Source organism: Mytilus californianus, unplaced genomic scaffold (genome assembly GCF_021869535.1).
Source record: "Mytilus californianus isolate M0D057914Y unplaced genomic scaffold, xbMytCali1.0.p SCAF_1, whole genome shotgun sequence".
Lineage (NCBI taxonomy): Eukaryota > Metazoa > Mollusca > Bivalvia > Mytilida > Mytilidae > Mytilus > Mytilus californianus.
The window spans coordinates 2,448,872-2,472,829 of NW_026262581.1; the positions used below are offsets into that span (position 1 = coordinate 2,448,872).

Below are 23,958 nucleotides of genomic sequence, written 5' to 3' on the forward strand. Positions count from 1 at the left end.
GTTGAGGTATCAATTTCATCCATTGTCTGTTCTATTTTTGAGCAATATTTAGATCTAATTTGCTCCAATTCTTTGCAGCGTAGAATAAAATGTTCTAGATCTTCATTTTCCTGTTCACAGATTGTACATATCGGGTTAACTTTCGGATCGAACTTAGCTCTTTTGGCTTGTAAAATGTACGTTTCAACTTTGAGTACTAATTCTTGCTTTTATTTCTCCTGCCTTTACATCTTTACTTACAAACCGAAATTAAATTTCCCGCAACTTTTACTTTTTCTTTCGGACTCTATCTAGGTTTTTCATATTACACAATTGTCATGATTGTTTATCAACAACATGTTTCGATTTCAGTAGCTTATGTTTTAAAACAAATACATGCCAAAATACTCAATAGACATTTTAAGAGTTCTACTAAAGTTCGTAATATCTCAGTATCTGCAGTTGTAAGAAAGAAAATGACTGACAATAATGAAATCCGCCAGAGTCGTTTTGTGAAAGAGGAGGTACATGTACTCTGATCTACTCTAGTCTGTTAGTTATTTGACTGTTAGTCCCTCGTCGAAGCCCAGCCAAATTCTCTGATCATCTCTGAGGCCCCTCATGGGGGTGTCCGAGTAATCACCTAATCACAATTTTTTTGCCAATATAATCACATAATCATTAATTATTTTTTTAAACAAGATAATCAAATAATCAAAAATACAGTCCTAGATTACCAAATAATCATGAAATATTTGGACTGGTATAATCAAATAATCACTATAAAAACGGCCAGGTAATCACATAATCAAAAACCCCATGAGGAGGCTCATCTCTTCATCTCCTGGGACTAATATATTTTTCCAATCATGGGACCTGAAGGGACACAGTAACACATTAACATATATATCTAAAATTAAGATAACTAGTTAAAATAAAATGGATAAGATTATATAATAGTTTCAGAAATATCTTTTAACTACATCAGAGACATATAATCTGACTACATATACGACATATAGACACCAAAGAATGAAGATGTAAACAACTATAAGGCACTGCACATGTACTACAGCAACAATTGAGCAAAAAACTTACTGTGTAATAAGCTATAAAAGTTGAGCATGGTTCTCTTTCTGAAATTATCACTTAGTGTCTGCAGAGACATATATGTATTATTATGTCTCTGGTGTCTGTCATAGATAGAACCCGAGAGTCTAGGCACAGTTACTGCTCATGTATGCCACTGCTCTACAAACTGACATGACTTTATAGCTAAAGGTGTTTTTGACTAGCACAGCTGTTGGAGTGGAGGGTGGTTATAAAATCTACTGAGTCAAGGGAGGCATGGCTACACCTTTAATATATGTATCAACCAAAAGAGAGTCTACACTACTTATCAAGTGCCAGTGCAATATCAGGTCATTCACAATTTTTCTTATAGTGTTTAACAAAATCTGCAATAAGATATTAAAAGTAGCACACATGTATAACATGTATAAAGGGTTCACTAAAAGTTGAGGTAAAGCATCATAGATAGACTGTTATAAAAGTGTGTCTCAAGTATATTGTTCTTTATAGTGTGATATTTGATGTGTATCAGTACCAGTTATAATGTCACTTACAGAGGCGGAGGGGGGGGGGGGGGCCCTTTTGTGGAAAAAATTTGGTTTATATAGGGAATCACTGAAGCATGACTGGAGCTGGCCCCTCTTAGGCAGTCAGTGGGCCCCACTTATGAAAATTTCTGGATCCGCCACTGACTAATGAAAATATCAGCTAAATGAAAAAAACTGTCAGACAACTTATAGGAGTTATTGCCCTTAAATGACGGGTTTTACCAATGTTTTGCATTTTTACCTAATATCTCAAAAACTATAATAGATAGGAATTTACAAAAACAAAAATGGTTAGCAAGACATTTAGATCTACAATTAGGTCATAGGTAATAGTCAGACGACTCCTTATTGAATTTTTTTCCCTTTAATGACGATTTGTACCATTTTTTGGAGTTTTTGCCTTTAATATATCTTAAAAATTATAATAGATAGGTAGAAACTGAAATAAGCAAAAATTGTCTGCAAGACAAGATCTACAATTGAGTCATATGGAGGAAATCGTCTGAACACTCCTTATTAGAGTTGTTGCCCTTTAATGATGATTTTTACCATTTTGTGGCGTTTTTGCCTTGTATCTTAAAAATTATAATAGATAGCTAGAAACTTAAATAAAGCAAAAATGACTTAGCAAGACAAAATCTACAAAAAAGTCAACAAGGCTAAAATCATCAAATGACTTCTTTTTGGAGTGCTTGCTCTTTAAGGATGATATTAACCACTTTTTTTGTGTTTTTGACTATTATCTTGAAAACTAAAGAAGATAGAGAGAAAAAAAAATGATCAGCAACACAAGATTAACAAAAAATAGATTTTTGTCATTAATTTTATACTAGTCCACAATGTTGGAGAGTGTCCATTGTTGAAGATGTACATTGAGTGACCTAGGTGAGCAACACAGGCTCTTAAGAGCCTCTAGTTCAGACTATTGATCATGTGTTCTTATCAGAGGTTACTATTGTGTGTATGAAAGTAGACAAGAAGATTTATATCCTTCAAGGGTTTGTGTCACTTGAAAACAGCATCTTCTGTTCTAAAGAGGAATAAAGATTTTGAAATTTATAAATAACCAAGTTTTGTTACTGCTTTGTCTCAAAATGTCAAGGACATTATAAAGTGATTACGTTATGACCACACACACAAATAATTCCTTTTGATCCTTAAAAAATCAGAAATCAGAATCAAACAGAAAAGAATTATAACAAGTGAAAATGGCAGGTTACCAGCAGTGTGCCAAATTTGATTTGACATTATATAGAAGTTTCGTTTTGTCACATTTTACTATTTATTATCAAGAAGACATGACAGATAAAACAATCACCTCATCAGTCTGCCTATAAATACTGAAGGTCTTCTTCCTTTTCTTAAACTCAATTGATCAAAAATTTTGTCACTTACATTAGAAATTTGTATTTTAAAGCAAGCTTTGAAATTGCTTTGACTGAAAACTTGAACTTTTCTTTTTTAAAGTTATGTCACATCATCTTGCATAACTTCCCAAGACACAAAATAAAGGGGAAAAAAATGCAACAACAAATTGATATATTACCACCAGTTTATGGCTAAAGAATTTGAAAAAAATACACTAGTCACATTCAAAAAAGGTTTGCATATATTATTTTTTTACTTAAAGAGAAATTTTTAACAAAGTAACATTGCACCACCTGCTCAATTGTTTGATTTAAAGTTGAGAGATCTTAAGCCTGATACAGATGTTCTTCTTAAAACCCTCATAATATTTTGCTGTTTGCTCTGAAAAAAGAAAATCTTGACATTTCGTTAAGCTTCCTCACACTGTTCTTTGTCTTCCTTAAATCTAAAGAACTGAAAATTATATTGTTGCTTGTTAAGACTGAGTTTGTTTAAAAGTCATAAGACAGGACTGAAGTTCCATGCTGAATATATCTATTTAACCTCAATGTGAATTTTTTTCCCATTTTATTATCAACAAGTGAAAGTAAACCCATAGTAAATTTACATGTCAACAGTAGCTAACGATGAAAAGTATTACTATAAAGCTGCATTAGAATCAATAAATGCAAGTGTTAGACTTTCGATCATTTTTGACCAGCCTGCGACTTTTGTCGCAGAAAGCGAGACATAAGGATAGTTATCTGGCGGTGGGGGCGTTAACTAACTACTTTCAAAAGCTTAATATTTCAGAATGTTGAAGATCTGGATGCTTCATACTTTGTATATAGATGCTTATGTTATGAAAGGTATTTGTGTCCAACTGGCAGGTGTCATCTGACCTTGACCTCATTTTCATGGTAAAGTGGTTAAAGTTAAGTTTTTGTGTTTTTGTCTGTTTTTCTAATACTGTACATGCTGTATGCAATAGGACAACTATATTTGGTGTATGGAATATTTTACGATGTACATGTCAGTCTGGCAGGTTTTATTTAACCTTGAACTTATTTTAAGGTTCATTGTTCAATGTTAAGTTTTTGTATTTTTATCTGTTATCTTACATTATAAGCAATAGGACAACTATATTTGGTGTATGGAATATTTTACGATGTACATGTCAGTCTGGCAGGTTTTATTTAACCTTGAACTTATTTTAAGGTTCATTGCTCAATGTTAAGTTTTTGTGTTTTGATCTGTTTTTCTTACACTATAAGCAATAGGTCAACTATATTTAAACCATGGAATGATTGTAAGGTATACATGTCTGTTATGCAGGGTTCATCTGACCTTGAAATCATTTTCATGGTTCATTGGTCAACATAAAGTTTTCATGGTTTGGTCTGTTCCTTGTATACTATAAGCAATAAGTCAACCATATTTGATGTATGAAATGATTGTAAGGTGTACATGTATTTCTGGCTTGGTTTATCTGACCTTGACCTCATTTTCTTTGATCATTTTAAGCTTATGTGATACTTGTAGTAAAACTTTATATTTAGGACTATCAACATAAAATCAATGGTCAGTAAAGCAGGCAAGAAGTATCAGCATGTGCACTCTTGCTTACCATATATAAGGGTGTTTCTAAACAGGAAAAGAGTTTATGAAAGTAACTTGTCTTGAAGTTTACATTGATTACTTTCTTTCAGGAGGTTTCACGTGGGAAATGGTTGTCACTCAATCAGATCACATACACAGACCCTACTGGAAAGGAAAGGTAAATCTTAAAACTACGAGTGAAGTTTTACAGTATAACTTCATTCATCCCTTTCATCTATAAACATGCATGGTTATCTATTAATGTATCTATATCTAGAAGGACAATTGTTACAATGTTAGACAGTAGAGTTGTTATGATATACTGTAGGTTCAGAAATTATTGCAAATTTTTTATTAATGTGAATAATGCAACTGGATTAGGATAGAACTCACATTCTGGTATCTGATACAAATATTTTTATGCAGGTTTTCTTGAAATCGCAATAATAAATCTCACATTTTTGTCCATTCTTCAAAAATCGTACACAATAATTTCTGAATTTACAGGATAGAATATTAATCATATCAGAAAAAAAAGCCTGATATGTAAAATTTAGCTTATACATTTTTGTCCATTTACTTGACAAAGACCTACCATACCTTCCTGGAATGATATTTTTGGTGGTGATTAAAAACCTTACTCTGCTACTTAAGTTATAAGATAAAAACAGATTCACATACTATCAAGGATTTGTATAATCTTAACTATACAAATCCTTGGTATATACTATCAAGTCATTTGAAAACATATATCAATAAATCCAAGATTAAGCTTTATTATGGTAGGCTATACAATCAGAAAGGTTGAAATATGCCAAAATCATCTGTGTTGGAACACATGATTTGATGGAAAGTGTAATTTTGGACCATTGATATCTGCAATATGAAACAGAAATAAAGGCAAATCATTGGAAAACTGGTGAATGAGATAAATATAGCACTGTATCTGCTATCTGCAAGTCCATCACTCTCGTTCTTAATGAAAACAAACTTATAGGTATTCCTATGGGCACAAATTGCACCCCTTTAATAGCAGACTTGTTCTTGTACTGTTATGAATCACAGTTTATGACCAAACTCAGTGAAGACCCATCTAAATTGCATTTAATTGATAAATTCAACAACACTTATCGTTATCTTGATGATATTTCTCGTTAAATAATCAAGAATTTTCTAAATATACTGCCAAAATTTACCCAAAGGAACTTACTTTAAAAAGTCAAATATAAACGGTAATAACTGCCCTTTCATAGATTTTGATATTTCAGTTTTACACAGGGAAACTCTACACAAAAATTTACGACAAAAGGGACGATTTTTAGTTCCCTATTGTTTATTTTTCTTTTTTTGACAGTGATGTTCCGTTGGCACGGTGTTTATATATCACAACTCGTTCCCTATGCCTGTGTCTGTTGTGATGTTTTGGATTTCAATGAATGTAATCTATGAATTACTGGTAAATTATTAAGTCAGGGATTTAGTTACCACAAATTATTTAAAACCTTTACTTAATTCTTCCATAGATACAAAGATTTGGTTTGGAAGTTTGGTTCGTACCTGTAGAAGACTTATTTCAAACAGGAAAGCACACCCTAATTTTTACGGAAATTTTGTTACCAGGCCCATAAATTTAGATACTATCCGGGTAAACTTTTCGAGCCTTTAAATAAACTTATTCTAAAAGGTAACCAATTCAACACTGTAATTAGGGCCCTGCCTTGTGGCGGGTTGCCCTATAGTAATCAGTCTGTCCGTCCGTCCGTAACAAATTAAGTCAGCTCTATATCTAGAGAACCGTTATTATTTCATATTTTATACTTGACCTGTATATTAACCAACACCAGAGGGTGTGTCATAATGTTTGTACAACTTCCTAGGTCAAAGGTCAAGGTCAAAAACTTTGGTTTCAGTTGACAACTGTTATTTACAGCGGGGCCCACAGAGATGGCTCCCATCTCAATTATGTCTAGTTAGGTCTTTGATTATTGTTTTTATTGGTATTAATTTTGATTTTGTTATCAGTAAATTGAAATCAAACTAAATATTATTTTTATATACATATACACATAATGGCTCTACAATCAGTCGATACCTGTATCATGGCATTGCATAATGTCATGTTTTTCTCTGACTGTTAATGACGTCTTTACACTAAATCCATTGGATGTTGGATGTGTACTGATTGATATTTTAGTCTTAGATGTATTATTTTTTATCAGTTGTTTTTAGCTTTGAACTACTCGTTGTCAGTAACTGCGAGTACTCTCAGATCTGTATGTAGTGTCTTTTTTGTTACAGGGATGTATAAATACCCTGCCACGTCCGGTCTGTGTTTTTGTTATGTCTTTCTGCTTTGTATTGATCTGATGAGTTAAGCCCTTTTTGTCTAATATTTATAGTTTGTTCTTATGTTGTTCAGTTACACCACTGTCCCAGGTTAAGGGGAGGGTTGGTGTCTTCAAAATAATTTAACCCTACCACATTCTGTATGTGCCTGTCCCAAGGCAGAAGCCTTTAATTCAGCGGTTGTCGAGTGTTGCTGAATATCATATTTGTTTTTCGTTCATTATTTTGTACATAAATCAGGCCTTTAGTTTTCTTGTTTGAATTATTTTACATTTGCCATTTCAGGGCCTTTTAAAGCTAACTATGCGGTATGGGTTTTGCTCATTGTTGAAGGCCCTACAGTGACCTATAGTTGTTAATTTCTATGTCATTTGGTCTCTTGTGGAAAGTTGTCTTATTGGCAATCATACCACATCTTCTTATTTTTATATTAACATTTCTTGACATATCATGCAAGATAATTTCTATTTCTAGAACTTGGGAAGCTGTGTCTAGGACAACTTCACAGACAGGATCAGATGGTACTTATGAACCTTTTACCGTAATGAAAAATGATTTAATATGATATTTTAGATAATGAGATTCTTATTCTATTCAAGTAATAAAAACATCACAACTTTTTCTGAATAATAGAACTTGGTTTTTGCAGCTGCATTTTGTAGAACACAAATTTGTCAAACTGAAAATTTTAATATAATTTTTTATATAGTAATTAATTTATTTCATGATTTGTTAAACATTTTTCCAAGCAAACTGGAAAATAATTTGAATTGATCCAGAATAAATGACTACACGTAAAAAGATCAGCTGAAATAACTAGTCGGCAGCGTCCTATAATAACAACTCAGTGTGACTCTGTCTATTCATCAGTCTGTCTGTCTGTCCATGAGCACTTCTATTTATAAGTCATATAAAGTCAAGATTGCCTCAACCGATTTTCCATAATTTTTAAACACAGTGTTAATGCAGAAAGGATTATTTTTGTGAATTTTGGACAAAAATTAGGGTAAAAACTAAGTTTTCGTTAACCACAAATTTTGATCATTTTTTCGTACACAAATCCCAGGTTATGTAATGCTATTCAAAATTGATTCCCTATGAGAAAAATTGATTTTTAGCTCACCTGGCTAAAAGGCCAAGTGAGCTTTTCTCATCACTTGTTTTCTGTCATCATTGTCCTTTGTTGTCAACTTTTACAAAAATCTTCTCTCCTCTGAAACTACTGGGCCAAATTTAACCAAACTTGGCCACAATCATCATTGGGGGTATCTAGTTTAAAAAGTGTGTCGGATGACCCCACCTGCCAACCAAAATGGCAGACATGGCTAAAAATAGAACATAGGGGTAAAATTTAAGTTTTGTCTATTATTTTGAAAACCGCTACAAATAGAGAAAATCTGACATGGGCAGATATGTTCAGAATGTTGAGATCTACCTGCTGTCAGATTAGGTCAAAACTGTCAGACGACTTCTTATAGCAGTTATTGCCCTTAAAAGTCAAAATTTTATAACTTATTTTGTTTTTGTCTATTATTTTGAAAACTTTACATTGATACAGAGAAATTGTTATAAGGAAATATTATGAGCAAGACCAGATCTACAAATAAGTTAACATGGCTGAAATAGTCAGAAGACTCCTTATTGTTATTGTTCTTTAATGACAATTTTTACCATTTTTTTTTGTGTTTTACCTCATATCTTAAAAATATAATAGATAGATAGAAACTTTAAATAGCAAAAATGATCAGCAAGACAAGATCTACAAATGAGCCATCATGGCTTAAACCTTTAGTTGACCCGTTATTGGAGTTATTCCCCTGTAAAGATGTTTTTATCATTTTTTGAGTTTTTGCCTATTATCTTGAAAAGTATAATAGATACAAATGTAGATAGAAACATAAAAAAGCAAAAATAAGCAACAGGAGAAGATCTATAAATATGTCAACATGATTGAAATTGTCATTTAACTCTTAATAGAGTTATTGCTATTGAAGATTTTTATCAAATAGTGGCCACTGTTGAAGATGCAGGTGAGCGAAACAGGCTCTAAAGCACCTCTAGTTTTGTTATAATAGTTTTGTTATAATTTGGGAAAATATTGGCTGTTAAAACTTAATTTTTCTTAAAATTTACAAATTTTGAGAAACATGTTATTTGTTGTATTGTTAACCATGATTTGATGGAATGAGTATTATTTCAAGGTACATGTATTTTATTTAACAGCTGTATGTGTGATAGCAATACTTAAAAGGATGTTGAAATATGATTGTTTAGTACTTGTCAAACAGTACAGACCACCAATGAAATGTTACACACTGGAATTCCCTGCTGGTAACTATATATCTATATTATAGAAACATTAACTAATTGCAGAGGGAATACAAAAAATAAAAATGGATTTATTTTTTTACTACTCAATAGTTAATTATATTTGAAAATAATGGACTCTAATGGATAGTTGTCTCGTTTGCACATTGCCTGACCTGCGACGAAAGTCTCAGAATGTGAGACACAGGAATTACAATCTGGTGGCAGCAGCAACAATGATGTAAACTATTTGTATAAAACATTATAATTTAGAAGGAAGAAGACTTGAATGCTTCATACCTTGTATGCAAATGCCTTATGTTATGAAGTTTCCATCTGTCATATGTCCTTATTTTCATTGTTCAGCGACTACTTGAAAAAAATGTTTAGTTTTTATACGACCGCAAAAATTTTGCGGTCATATATTGGTATGACGTTGGCGTCGTCGTCCTAAGACACATAAGTTTTCGCACTTTCGTACCAACAGTTAAGGAATTAGGGGCAAAAAATAAGCATTGTTGTAACTTCCAGACAATAACTTGTGTGTAAGTGTATGGATCTCTCTGACATTGTACCACAAGGTTCCATATCACAAAGGGAAGGCTGGAATTGATTTTTGGGGGTAATTGCCTCAAAATTTTAGGAATAAGGGGCCAAAAAAGGGGCAAAAAACAAGCATTTTTCTAGTTTCATGACAATAACTTGTGTGTAAGTGTTTGGATATTTCTGAAATTGTACTACAAGGTTCCATATCACAAAGGGAAAGCTGGAATTGAGTTTGGGGGTAATTGCCCAAAACGTTTAGGAATTGGGGGCCAAAAAGGGGCCAAAAATAAGCATTTTTCTAGTTTCCAGACAATAACTTGTGTTCAAGTGTATGGATCTCTCTGAAATTGTACTGCAAGGTACCATACCACAAAGGGAAGGCTGGGATTGATGATGGGGGTAATTGCCTCAATATTTTAGGAATTAGGGGCCAAAAAGGGGCAAAAAAGCATTTTTCTAGTTTCAGGACAATAACTTGTGTGTAAGTGTATGGATCTTTCTGAAATTGTACTACAAGGTTCCATATCACAAAGGGAAAGCTGGGTTTGAGTTTGGGGGTAATTGCCCTAAACGTGTAGGAATTTGGGGCCAAAAAGGTGCCAAAAAACACATTTTTCTAGTTTCCAGACAATAACTTGTGTTCAAATGTATGGATCTTTCTGAAATTGTACTGCAAGGTACCATACCACAAAAACCATTTTAAGTTGGTTATTTCTGATTTATATTTAAAAGCAAATAATAATGATATGGAAGGAGATGCACACCAAACAGGATGTGTAAATTATTATATAATAAGTATTGTGCAATAGCAAGAAATTTTCAATTGCACAGTATTGCACAATAGCAAGAAATCTTCAATTGCACAGTATTGCGCAATAGCAAGAAATCTTCAATTGCACAGTATTGCGCAATAGCAAGAAATATCCAATAGCACAATATTGCGCAATAGCAAGAAATTGTCAATTGTACAGTATTGCGCAATAGCAAGAAATATTCAATTGCACAGTATTGTGCAAAAGAAGATACTTCGTATAAATTGCTTATTTCTTGACCAATGGGGTTTTATTTTTGAATTCTTGGGGTTCTTTAATATGCTGAATCTAACCGTGTATTAAGTTTTTGGATTTTGGGCCCCGTTTTTAAATTGGTTCACATTGAGGTCCAAAGGGTCCAAAATTAAACTTTGTTTGATTTCATCAAAAATTGAATTATTGGGGTTTTTTGATATGCCGAATCTAACCGTGTATTTAGATTCTTAATTTTTGGTTCCGTTTTCAAATTGGTCTACATTAAGGTCCAAAGGGTCCAAAATTAAACTTAGTTTGATTTTAACAAAAACTGAATTCTTAGGGTTCTTTGATATGCTGAATCTAAACATGAATTTAGATTTTTGATTATGGGCCCAGTTTTCAAGTTGGTCCAAATGGGGGTCCAAAATTAAACTTTGTTTTGATTTCAACAAAAATTGAATATATGGGGTTCTTTGATATGCTGAATCTAACCATGTATTTAGATTTTTGATTTTTGGGCCCCGTTATCAACTTTGTCCACATTGAGGTCAAAAGGGTCCAAAATTAAACTTTGTTTGATTTCATCAAAAATTGAATTCTTGGGGGTATTTGATATGCCGAATCTATCACTGGTGTTAAACTGATAATAGTAACTGGAATTACGACGATCCCAATATGGCGACGGCAGAAAGAGGTAAAATCTTTTCAGTCATTTTTCTCAAATGTTGCCCGTTGTTGTCAAGAGTTACTCAGCTGCAAGGTTTTTCTATACGATTACATCATATTTGAATCGTAACAGTGCACTATAATTGTCTAAGCGTCTAGAAAATTGCTGTCGAAAAATTGGGGATGATAATCGTAACTCGCAAAAATGATAATCGTAATTTCGGTATTAATAAATAAGAAGATAATCGTAACTGGATAGTGTTTGATTTGTATTGACACGAAAAACGTCTTTCTAATAGCATATGTTGAAAATATGGTGATGAATTAATCACGAAAACGTTCCCACATCTTATGACATTTCTCTTTGTGCAATTTTCTAAACGCTTAGACAATTATAGTGCACTGTTACGATTCAAATATGATGTAATGGTAATGTATCTTCTCCTCTGAAACTACTCAGACAAATTTAACCAAACTTGACCACAATCATCATTAGGGTATCTAGTTTAAAAAATATGTCCGATGATCCCGCCTGCCAACCAACATGGCCGACATGGCTAAAAATAGAACATAGGGGTAAAATGCAGTTTTTTGGCTTATACCTCTGAAACTAAAGCAAAAGTATAATAGTTGCATTATTTCATGCATCAATTGTAAACAAGAATATCAGGTGAGCGACATAGGCTCCTTGGAGCCTCTAGTTTCATTTTTCATTACTTTTTGATAGATGGATTTTTTTTGCAGATACATGTAATATTTAGATACAGTCTGGGTTAAAGTATTTTTGACATCAATAGTTTCTTCAATATTAGGAATCATGTGTATCACCATTTAAAAATCAAATTATTGTTACATGTTTTATTTTATATATAGTATTGATAAAGATTGTTTATTTTCAGGATTGATTGATCCATCCGAGACAGCAGCAACATGTGGCATCAGAGAATTGAAGGAAGAAACGGGTTACACTGGAATATTAAAACATGAATCACCAGGTATTTACTGAAAACCAGTGCCTTCACTTGAAAGATTCTTGAAAAGCTGTTGTTATTATAAAGAAATTTGTCAGCTTAGACTGAATAATATAAGGCATTCCTATTATACCAGCTATTACATATTAAAATAAATTTTCTCCAAAACTGCTTAACCTATTTAAGAAAAATTGACCATGATCATGATAATTGATTTCACTTTAACATTTTATTAAAATCTTGTTATAAAGCTATCTGTGGTTCAACAAAAAAATTATATTTGATATTCTTTTTTTCGTGATTCTATGGCAAGCTGTTTTGCTATTTATTCTAACTTCAAGATATCTAATCAACTTTATAAGATATCACATATAGTTTATAAGATATCTTTTATAGTTTATAAGATATATTATATAGTTTATAAGATATCTCATATTATTTTCTTTATAAGATATCTTATAAATTATATGAGATATCTTATAAACTATATGAAATATCTTATAAACTATATAGAATATCTTATAAAATATATGTGATATCTAATTAGTATATAAGATATCTTATATAAACAATATTTATAAGATATTTTATATACTTTATAAGATATCTTATAAACTATATAAGATATCTTATAAACTATATAAGATATCTTATAAAGTATATAAGATATCTTATATAAAAAATATATATTCAAGATATCTTATATACTTTATGAGATATCTTATAAACTTTAAAAGATATCTTATAAAGTATATAAGATATCTTATAAAGTATATAAGATATCTTATAAAGTTTATAAGATATCTTATTAAGTATACGAGATATCTTATAAAGTTTATAAGATATTTTATAAAAACTAGATTAAATGAGATTATCTTATATATTATATGAGATATCTTGAAATTTGAATAAATAGTAAAATGGCTTGCCATATGATTCTCTTACCTGAACAAAGCCTAATTGATCCAGATCATATTGATGCTTAGTTCTCTATAGTACATCTTTTTGAAAGTGCATTTTTTATAGGTATTAGAATGACTCAGACACTTATCAATACATGCATCATCTAGACAAACCTGTAAACTATGTTTGTATAAATCATATATTTGAAGAAAAAAAAAGATTCACCACACTGCCTTAATATTAACCAGGGTTTTAACATGGCACATAACAGTCTAGTCAAAACACTACATAAAAACACAAAAGACTGAGCAACACAAACCCCACCAAAAACCGGGGAGTATCTCCTGTGCTGCGGAAGGGTAAGCATTTCCTGCTCATGGTTAGAAATATTTAAATATTATTATTTGCTGTCATTCTCCTCTGATGATTTGTATATGAACCAAATTACTGCTGTTATTATATTTCTATACAAGACAAAACTTAACAGAAAATTATTTGTTTTATAAACTATAAATCATAAGATAATGTTACCCTTTGTTACCATGACCACAATGTCCCGAAGGTCAATTGTTGTTAGTAACATTGTTGTATACTGTCTGAAGAACCAAGTATGATCAAGTATGGCAGAAAGTGCTCACACAAATTTTTAAAGTTTTTATATTTCTTATGTATATTCTATAAGCTACATATATCCCTTAATGAAATTTTTTGTGTAAAAATTACAAGTATGGGAGTATATTTCAAATTTAGATATCAACACAACATACATTAACAAATAAGTATACATTTTTTCCAATCTTTTAATGAAGATATTTATTTTAGTGACTTGCCTGGACCCAGGGATTGGTGGTACAACCTGTCATTTAATAACAGCAGAAGTAAGTATTACAGATAGTGACATGATGAAATGATACTTAGTTTAAACACTGTGTAACATGTATATATACATTATACTCCACGGTGTTTACTTTTGGTAGAGAATCCTGGAGTGGATACCTTGGTATGCAGGGTTGCAGACTCTTTAAAGTGTTGTTGTCAATTTTGATTATGTATATATACAGTTCACTCTTGTTATCTCAAATTTCCTTTAATCTCAAAGTAAAATGTTTGTCCCAGTTGATAGATTTGCATTATATTTACTCCCGATATATAAAAATTATATTTTTCAGTCTATTTTAATTTGAAAATAATGAGTGTTGACTGTATAAACATTAAGAAAGAATTATAGCCCCACTTCTAACTAGTGACTGACAAGACAAGTACCCTTGTTTATCTTTCTGTGCTATCACTAAAAAATGATCTAACCCAAGGATCCCTAAATATGCTCTATCCATAAACATTTACATTTCATTACCAGAGTAAAATTAACTTTATTCTTTATAAATCAAATAATGGATAAGTTTAAAAAAAAAACCAATAGAAATTTGGGTTTCTGCAAAGAAATCCCATGATAAGGAAGCATGAAGGAAAAAAAAACAGAATGCTATCAATATAACTGCTGGTTGGAAATGATGATCAACTCTGTCTCTGGACAATTAATACATAGGCCACTTTCAAATTTGTGCAATTTCCCGTAAATTTCCTATGTCATAATGTTTATGATAATGCGCCACAGTAAGAACCAATTGTTCCATGATGTTGTTTACTCCGATTGACCTCTTAATGAAAGACAAAATGTATTCCAATTAATTTTTATTGTCTTGCCTGCGACGAAAGTCACAGTATGCGAAACATAGGTATTACTATCCGACGGCTGCGGTGGCGTACACTATTTGTTTAAAGCTTAATATTTCAGGAGGTAGAAGACCTGGATGCTTCATATCTTGTATGCATATACCTTATGTTACGAAGTTTCCGTCTGTCATATGTCCAATATCTTTGACCTCATTTTCATGCGACTGCTTGAAAAAAAATTGAGTTTTTTTGTCATGTGGATTTCTCACTTGTTATGAGTAATAGGATAACCATATTTGGTATATGGGTTCCTTGCAACGTCTACGTGTCCATCAGACAGGGTTCACCTGACCTTGACCTCATTTCATGGATCACTGATCAAGGTTAAAGTTACATGATTAGGTCCGTTTCTCAAATACTATAAACAGTAGGTCAACTATATGTGATGTATGGAATGACTGTAAGGGTACATGTCAGTCTGGCAGGTTTTATTTGACCTTGACCTCATTTTCATGGTTCATTGGTTAATGTTAAGTTTTTGTGTTTTGGTCTGTTTTTTCAAGTACTATAAGCAACAGGTCAACTATATTTGGTGTATGGAATGATTGTAAGGTGTACATGTCTGTCTGGCAGTTATCATCTGACCTTGACCTCATTTTCATGGATCATTGGTCAATGTTAGGTTTTTGTGGTTTGGTCTGTTTTTCAAGTACCAAAGCAATAGGTCAACTATATTTGGTGTATGGAACGGTTTTAAGGTGTTTATGTCTGTCTGGCAGGTATCATCTGACCTTGACGTCATTTTCATGTTTCATTTGTCAATGTTAAGTTTTTTCCTGTTTTGGTCTGTTTTTCAATTACATGTATAAGCAATAGGTCAATTATATTTTGTTTATAAAAAAATTGTAAGGTGTATATGTCTGTCTGACAGCATTTATCTGACCTGAGTTTCTGTGATGTTTTTAGTTAAACCTTTATCTTTAAGACTTTCAACATAAAATCAATGGTCAGTAACGCAGATTATATCATTGTTTATGTTATATAGATACAATGGATAAGCGTGGATTCTTGAAAAAGAAACCATGAGCCCGTAGGGCGAATGGTTTGTTTTTCATGAATCTACGCTTATCCATTGTATCTATAACTTAAACTATTGTGTTAATTTCTTTTCAAAATTAAAGCCTTTTCTTAATTAGAAGGTATTGTAAGTGAGTTTAAATAACCATGTTATCGTGTCCAACGATGCATTGATAAATCTCAGATCACAATTTATTGGTTAACAAAATACCAATATAACACTTCTACCTTTAAAGATCTTTATATTACCAGGCATATGAATATTATCTGTTTATACAAAATAAGACATATTCGAAATTATTTCTAATAAAATTGAAATGGAAATGGGGAACGTGTCAAAGAGACAATAACCCAACCAAAAAGCATATATAAAGTATATATAATAAGTATGTTATCGAAATATTTCTAGCACTCTAGGCACATCACGATTTTCTCGCATAGGAATTTGCGAACAAACCTTTGTAAAATTATGTAGTAAAACAGATGAAATCATACTATGTTTATAAAACAAAAATTGACAAATAGAATGTAATAATTTTTGTTTCAAACATGTGAAATAGCCAATAATAATAAAAAAAAAAACGGTTAAACTCGCTATTATTACAAAAATATCCACTATAACATGCAAAATGAGAATAAAACCAGGATAACTTAAGAATTGGAACAACAGAGAGAATACAGGGATTCGAACCTAAACCGACAAATCCCTATCTTTAACTCATTGATTTTAACCATGCTAACCTCGCGGCTACCAACTCATACTATACGACTGCCTATTGTGTCTATATAAAGGTACAAGCCCTGTGTGTCCGATGAACCGATGTATATCAGATGTTCATTTAAATATATAAAATAGACATCTATAGTGTAACCCATTGGTAGCAGAGAGGTTTCGTCGATGTGTTGATGTCAATCACACATAACAGATTTCAAGGAAGGGTTCGATTCCCAGTGAAGGCATATAAAAATTACAAAAATTAAAGGTAAGTTTTTAAATTAATTCCATTAGTGAACAGAAATCAGTAAATTAGCCAATTCAAACTTAATGAAATTAGGCACACAAAGGAAACAATTGAATATAATTTGGTGAGTCAATTTCAGCGGCAGATTTAGGAAGTGTTGATTCTAGAAAAAGAATCCACGGTAAATGAATAGGCTGACGTCACCACAATGGTTTAAGTAAGTAACCTAGTAATTACTAAGCATCTTAAGATGTCATTAGAATTAATAATGCTTTATTGCATTTCAGCGTGTGCACTCTTGTTTAATGTAAGTAACCTAGTAATTTCTAAGCCTCTTAAGATGACATTAGAATTAATAATGCTTTATTATATTGTTTTACAGATAGATGGAGATATTGATAGTAATATCCATCCCAAAAATAAACTAGGTAAGTTCATAATAAGATTGCATTGATATATATAATGTACTGATACCTGAAGGTAAGAAAACTTTTCAATATTAAGTAAGGAAAGAAAACATTTCAAAACTATTTAGAAAATTTACATCCAAAACCTTAGCTATGTAAACATGGTAAACAAACCTAGCCCATCACGTAAAATGACTTTCCAGGCCTACTGTAGATTAAAAAATATATTCTCAAATTAAACTAGGAAATGATTGCATAAGAAAAATGATAATCATGAAAGGAGGCTAAAAATGGATTTGTTATTATATCTTAACATTTACTAAGATTACATTCCAAAGCTAGGGTTGGTAAGATTCCACAACCTAAATTAGTACTCAGAAAATTTAAACACAAATGTGAAAGTGTCAGCTTCAAAACCAGCTGTTGTGAATATGAGCCAAGAGACTTTAGAACGTAATGTTATGTAATTGTTTCCCGGATATTGGTGCACACTGTTGTAATGTAATGCAACACTATTGTTACGTAGCTACGAATCTTTAGAATCATAAAGCATCTCAACTAGCAAGACATTATTTTTATGACCCCGCAACTGAAAGTTGGGGGGCATATTGTTTTACCCCTGTCCGTCCGTCCTTTCGTCCTTCCGTCTGTCTGTCCCATTATGGGTATATAGTTATCCAAGATAACTACTCCTACAGTTTGAATGCTAGGAAGTTTTCACTTTGCTGGCTGTTTGTACATATACTGAAGGTGTGCATGTGGTCAGGGATTTGATTTTTATCAATATTTGATCTTTTGGGAGATAGTTGAACTTTGTCATTTTTTTAGCTCACCTGGCCCAAAGGGCCAGGTGAGCTTTTCTCATCACTTCGCGTCCGTCGTTTGTCGTCGTCGTCGTCGTCCATTGTCGTTAGCTTTTTACAAAAATCTTCTCCTCTGAAACCACTGGGCCAAATTTAACCAAACTTGGCCACAAACATCATTAGGGTATCTAGTTTAAAAAATGTGTCCGATGACCCCGCTAACCAACCAAGATGGCCGCCATGGCTAAAAATTTTTTTTAGCTCACCTGGCCCGAAGGGCCAGGTGAGCTTTTCTCATCACTTCGCGTCCGTCGTTTGTCGTCGTCCGTTGTCGTTAGCTTTTTACAAAAATCTTCTCCTCTGAAACCACTGGGCCAAATTTAACCAAACTTGGCCACAAACATCATTAGGGTATCTAGTTTAAAAAATGTGTCCGATGACCCCGCTAACCAACCAAGATGGCCGCCATGGCTAAAAATAGAACATACGGGTAAAATGTAGATCTTGGCTTATATCTCTGAAACCAAAGCATTTAGAGTAAATCTGACTTGGGTAAAACTGATTATCAGGTCAAGATCTATTTTCAGACAAATCTGACAACCTGTTGTCGGGTTGCTGCCCCTGAATTGGTAATTTTAAGGAAATTTTGCAGTTTTTATACGACCGCAAAAATTAAAAATTTTTTGGTCGTATATTGGTATGACGTTGGCGTCGTCGTCGTCGTCGTCGTCGTCGTTGTCGTCGTCGTCGTCGTCGTCCGGCGTCGTCCGGCGTCGTCCGAAGACACATTGGTTTTCGCACTCTAACTTTAGTTTAAGTGAATGGATCTCCATGAAATTTCACCATAAGGTTCAATACCACAAAAGGAAGGTTGGGATTGATTTTGGGGGTTATGGTACCAACAGTTAAGGAATTAGGGGCCAAAAAGGGGCCAAAAATAAGCATTTTTGTAACTTTCAGACAATAACTTGTGTGTAAGTGTATGGATCTCTCTGACATGTACCACAAGGTTCCATATCACAAAGGGAAGGCTGTAATTGATTTTGGGGGTAATTGCCTCAAAATTTTAGGAATTAGGGGCCAAAAAAGGGGCAAAAAACAAGCATTTTTCTAGTTTCATGACAATAACTTGTGTGTAAGTGTTTGGATATTTCTGAAATTGTACTACAAGGTTCCATATCACAAAGGGAAAGCTGGAATTGAGTTTGGGGGTAATTGCCCGAAACGTTTAGGAATTGGGGGCCAAAAAGGGGCCAAAAATAAGCATTTTTCTAGTTTCCAGACAATAACTTGTGTTCAAGTGTATGGATCTCTCTGAAATTGTACTGCAAGGTACCATACCACAAAGGGAAGGCTGGGATTGAGTTTGGGGGTGATGAATCATAAGGGGGTTCAAAAAATTGGGGGGGGGATTTTTTTTTTTTTTTTTTTTCTTTTTTTCCTTTTTTTTTTCTTTTAAAATTTTCCATTTTAAGTTGGTTATTTCTGATTTATATTTAAAAGCAAATAATAATGATATGGTAGGAGATACACACCAAACAGGATGTGTAAATTATTATATAATAAGTATTGTGCAATAGCAAGAAATTTTCAATTGCACAGTATTGCACAATAGCAAGAAATCTTCAATTGCACAGTATTGCGCAATAGCAAGAAATCTTCAATTTAACAGTATTGCGCAATAGCAAGAAATATCCAATAGCACAATATTGCGCAATAGCAAGAAATTGTCAATTGTACAGTATTGCGCAATAGCAAGAAATATTCAATTGCACAGTATTGTGCAAAAGAAGATACTTCGTATAAATTGCTTATTTCTTGATCAATTTCAATGGGGTTTTATTCTTGAATTCTTGGGGTTCTTTAATATGCTGAATCTAACCGTGTATTAAGTTTTTGGATTTTGGGCCCCGTTTTTAAATTGGTCCACATTGAGGTCCAAAGGGTCCAAAATTAAACTTTGTTTGATTTCAACAAAAATTGAATATATGGGGTTCTTTGATATGCTGAATCTAAACATGTATTTAGATTTTAGATTTTTGGCCCAGTTTTCAAGTTGGTCCAAATTGGGGTCCAAAATTAAACTTCGTTTGATTTCAACAAAAATTGAATATATGGGGTTCTTTGATATGCTGAATCTTACCATGTATTCAGATTTTTTATTTGTGGGCCCGCTATCAAATTGGTTCATATTGAGGTCAAAAGGGTCCAAAATTAAACTTTGTTTGATTTCATCAAAAATTGAATTATTGGGGTTCTTTGATATGCCAAATCTAACTGTGTTTTTAGATTTTTAATTTAGGGTCCCGTTTTTTAAATTTGTCTACATTAAGGTCCAAAGGGTCCAAAATTAAACTTAGTTTGATTTTAACAAAAATTGAATTCTTTGGGTACTTTGATATGCTGAATCTAAACATGTGTTTAGATTTTTGATTATGGGACCAGTTTTCAAGTTTGTCCAAGTTGGGGTCCAAAATTAAACTTTGTTTGATTTCAACAAAAATTGAATATATGGGGTTCTTTGATATGCTGAATCTAACCATGTATTTTGATTTTGGACATTGGACCATAATAGGTAAATTAAAAAAATTGAAGTTCTTAGACCACATTCTTTCTGTGTCAGAAACCTATGCTGTGTCAAATATTTAATCACAATCCAAATTCAGAGCTGTATCAAGCTTGAATGTTGTGTCCATACTTGCCCCAACTGTTCAGGGTTCGACCTCTGCGGTCGTATCAAGCTGCGCCCAGCGAAGCATTTTATTGGTTATTATCTTGAATATTATTATAGATAGAGGTAAACTGTAAACAGCAATAATGTTCAGCAAAGTAAGATCCACAAATAAGTTGTCATGACCAAAATTGTCAGTCTACCCCTTTAGGAGTTATTGCCCTTAATAGTCAATTTTAACAATTTTTTATGCGACCGCAAAAAAAATTTTTGTGGTCGTATATTGGTATGACGTTGGCGTCGTCGTCGTCGTTGTCTGGCGTCGTCCGAAGACACATTGGTTTTCGCACTCTAACTTTAGTTTAAGTGAATGGATCTCTATCAAATTTTACCACAAGGTTCAATACCACAAAAGGAAGGTTGGGATTGATTTTGGGGGTTATGGTGCCAAGAGTAAGGGAATTAGGGGCCAAAAAGGGGCCAAAAATAAGCATTTTTGTAACTTCTAGACATAACTTGTGTGTTAGTGTATGGACCTTTCTGACATTGTACCACAAGGTTCCATATCACAAAAGGAATGCTGGGATTGATTTTGGAGGTAATTATACTCCACGCAACGAGTTGCGGAGGGTATAATGTTTTTGACCCGTCCGTCTGTCTGTCCGTCTGTCCGTCCGTCTGTCTGTCTGTCCGTCCGTCAGTCCTGTTTCTTGTCATCGCAACTCCTCTCAAACCACACAACAGAATTTCACGAAACCTTTTTATACGACCGCAAAAATTTTTGCGGTCGTATATTGGTATGACGTTGGCGTCGTCATCGTCGTCCAGCGTTGTCCGAAGACACATTGGTTTTCGCACTCTAACTTTAGTTTAAGTGAATGGATCTTTATGAAATTTTACCATAAGGTTCAATACCACAAAAGGAAGGTTGGGATTGATTTTGGGGGTTATGGTACCATCAGTTAAGGAATTAGGGGCCAAAAAGGGGCCAAAAATAAGCATTTTTGTAACTTCCAGACATAACTTGTGTGTTAGTGTATGGATCTCTCTGACATTGTACCACAAGGTTCCATATCACAAAGGGAATGCTGGGATTGATTTTGGGGGTAATTGCCTCAAAATATTAGGAATTAGGGGCCAAAAAAGGGGCAAAAAACAAGCATTTTTCTAGTTTCATGACAATAACTTGTGTGTAAGTGTATGGATCTTTCTGAAATTGTACTACAAGGTTCCATATCACAAAGGGAAAGCTGGAATTAAGTTTGGGGGTAATTGCCCGAAACGTTTAGGAATAAGGGGCCAAAAAGGGGCCAAAAATAAGCATTTTTCTAGTTTCCAGACAATAACTCGTGTTCAAGTGTATGGATCTCTCTGAAATTGTACTGCAAGGTACCATACCACAAAGGGAAGGCTGGGATTGAGTTTGGGGGTGATGAATCATAAGGGGGGGGGGGATTTTTTTTTTTTTTTCCTTTTTTTTTTCTTTTAAAAATTTCCATTTTAAGTTGGTTATTTCTGATTTATATTTAAAAGCAAATTATAATGATATGGTAGGAGATACACACCAAACAGGATGTGTAAATTATTATATAATAAGTATTGTGCAATAGCAAGAAATTTTCAATTGCATAGTATTGCACAATAGCAAGAAATCTTCAATTGCACAGTATTGCGCAATAGCAAGAAATCTTCAATTGCACAGTATTGCGCAATAGCAAGAAATATCCAATAGCACAATATTGCGCAATAGCAAGAAATTGTCAATTGTGCAGTATTGCGCAATAGCAAGAAATATTCAATTGCACAGTATTGTGCAAAAGAAGATACTTCATATAAATTGCTTATTTCTTGACCAATTTCAATGGGGTTTTAATCTTGAATTCTTGGGGTTCTTTAATATGCTGAATCTAACCGTGTATTAAGTTTTTGGATTTTGGGCCCCGCTTTTAAATTGGTCCACATTGAGGTCCAAAGGGTCCAAAATTAAACTTTGTTTGATTTCATCAAAAATTGAATTATTGGGGTTCTTTGATATTCCGAATCTAACCGTGTATTTAGATTCTTAATTTTTGGTTCCGTTTTCAAATTGGTCTACATTAAGGTCCAAAGGGTCCAAAATTAAACTAAGTTTGATTTTAACAAAAATTAAATTCTTAGGGTTCTTTGATATGCTGAATCTAAACATGTATTTAGATTTTTGATTACGGGCCCAGTTTTCAAGTTGGTCCAAATCGGGGTCCAAAATTAAACTTTGTTTGATTTCAACAAAAATTGAATATATGGGGTTCTTTGATATGCCGAATCTAACCATGTATTTAGATTTTTGATTTTTGGGCCCCGTTATCAACTTTGTCCACATTGAGGTCAAAAGGGTCCAAAATTAAACTTTGTTTGATTTCATCAAAAATTGAATTCTTGGGGTTCTTTGATATGCTGAATCTAACCATGTATTTAGATTTTGGATATTGGACCATAATAGGTGAATGTCCAATTTAAAATTTTTAAGTTCTTAGACCACATTTATTCTGTGTCAGAAACCTATGCTGTGTCAAATATTTAATCACAATCCAAATTCAGAGCTGTATTAAGCTTGAATGTTGTGTCCATACTTGCCCCAACTGTTCAGGGTTCGACCTCTGCGGTCTTATCAAGCTGCGCCCTGCGGAGCATTTTATTAGATAATAAGGACATACTATGTAGTTGTGCATATCGACAGGAAATTACGATTCAATTTTTTTTTCCAGGAGTTACACCCCTTTGAACTTATTTGCCCAATATACTGCTGCAACCTTTTGTCATCGCAACTCCTCTCAAACCACACAACAGAATTTCATGAAACCTTTTCAGATAATAAGGACATACTACGTAGATGTGCATATTGACAGGAAATTACGATTCAATTCTTTTTCTAGGAGTTACGCCCCTTTAAACTTATTTACTTTAATGTACTACTGCAACAGTTTGTCATCGCAACTCCTCTCAAACCACACAACAGAATTTCATGAAACCTTTTCAGATAATAAGGACATACTACGAAGATGTGCATATCGACAGGATATTACGATTCAATT

The 23,958-nt window shown here is 33.0% G+C and overlaps 1 protein-coding gene across 1 annotated transcript; it reads left to right on the forward strand.

Moving 5' to 3' along the window:
- Positions 1–296: 296 nt before the first annotated feature.
- Positions 297–17,460, forward strand: LOC127720351 (ADP-sugar pyrophosphatase-like). The gene is made up of 7 exons (XM_052227267.1): positions 297–503; positions 4,655–4,722; positions 7,365–7,411; positions 9,114–9,221; positions 12,319–12,414; positions 14,116–14,171; positions 17,389–17,460. Exons 1-7 carry the CDS (start codon positions 318–320, stop codon positions 17,458–17,460), a joined length of 633 nt encoding a protein of 210 aa, XP_052083227.1. The 5' UTR covers positions 297–317.
- Positions 17,461–23,958: the final 6,498 nt, after the last annotated feature.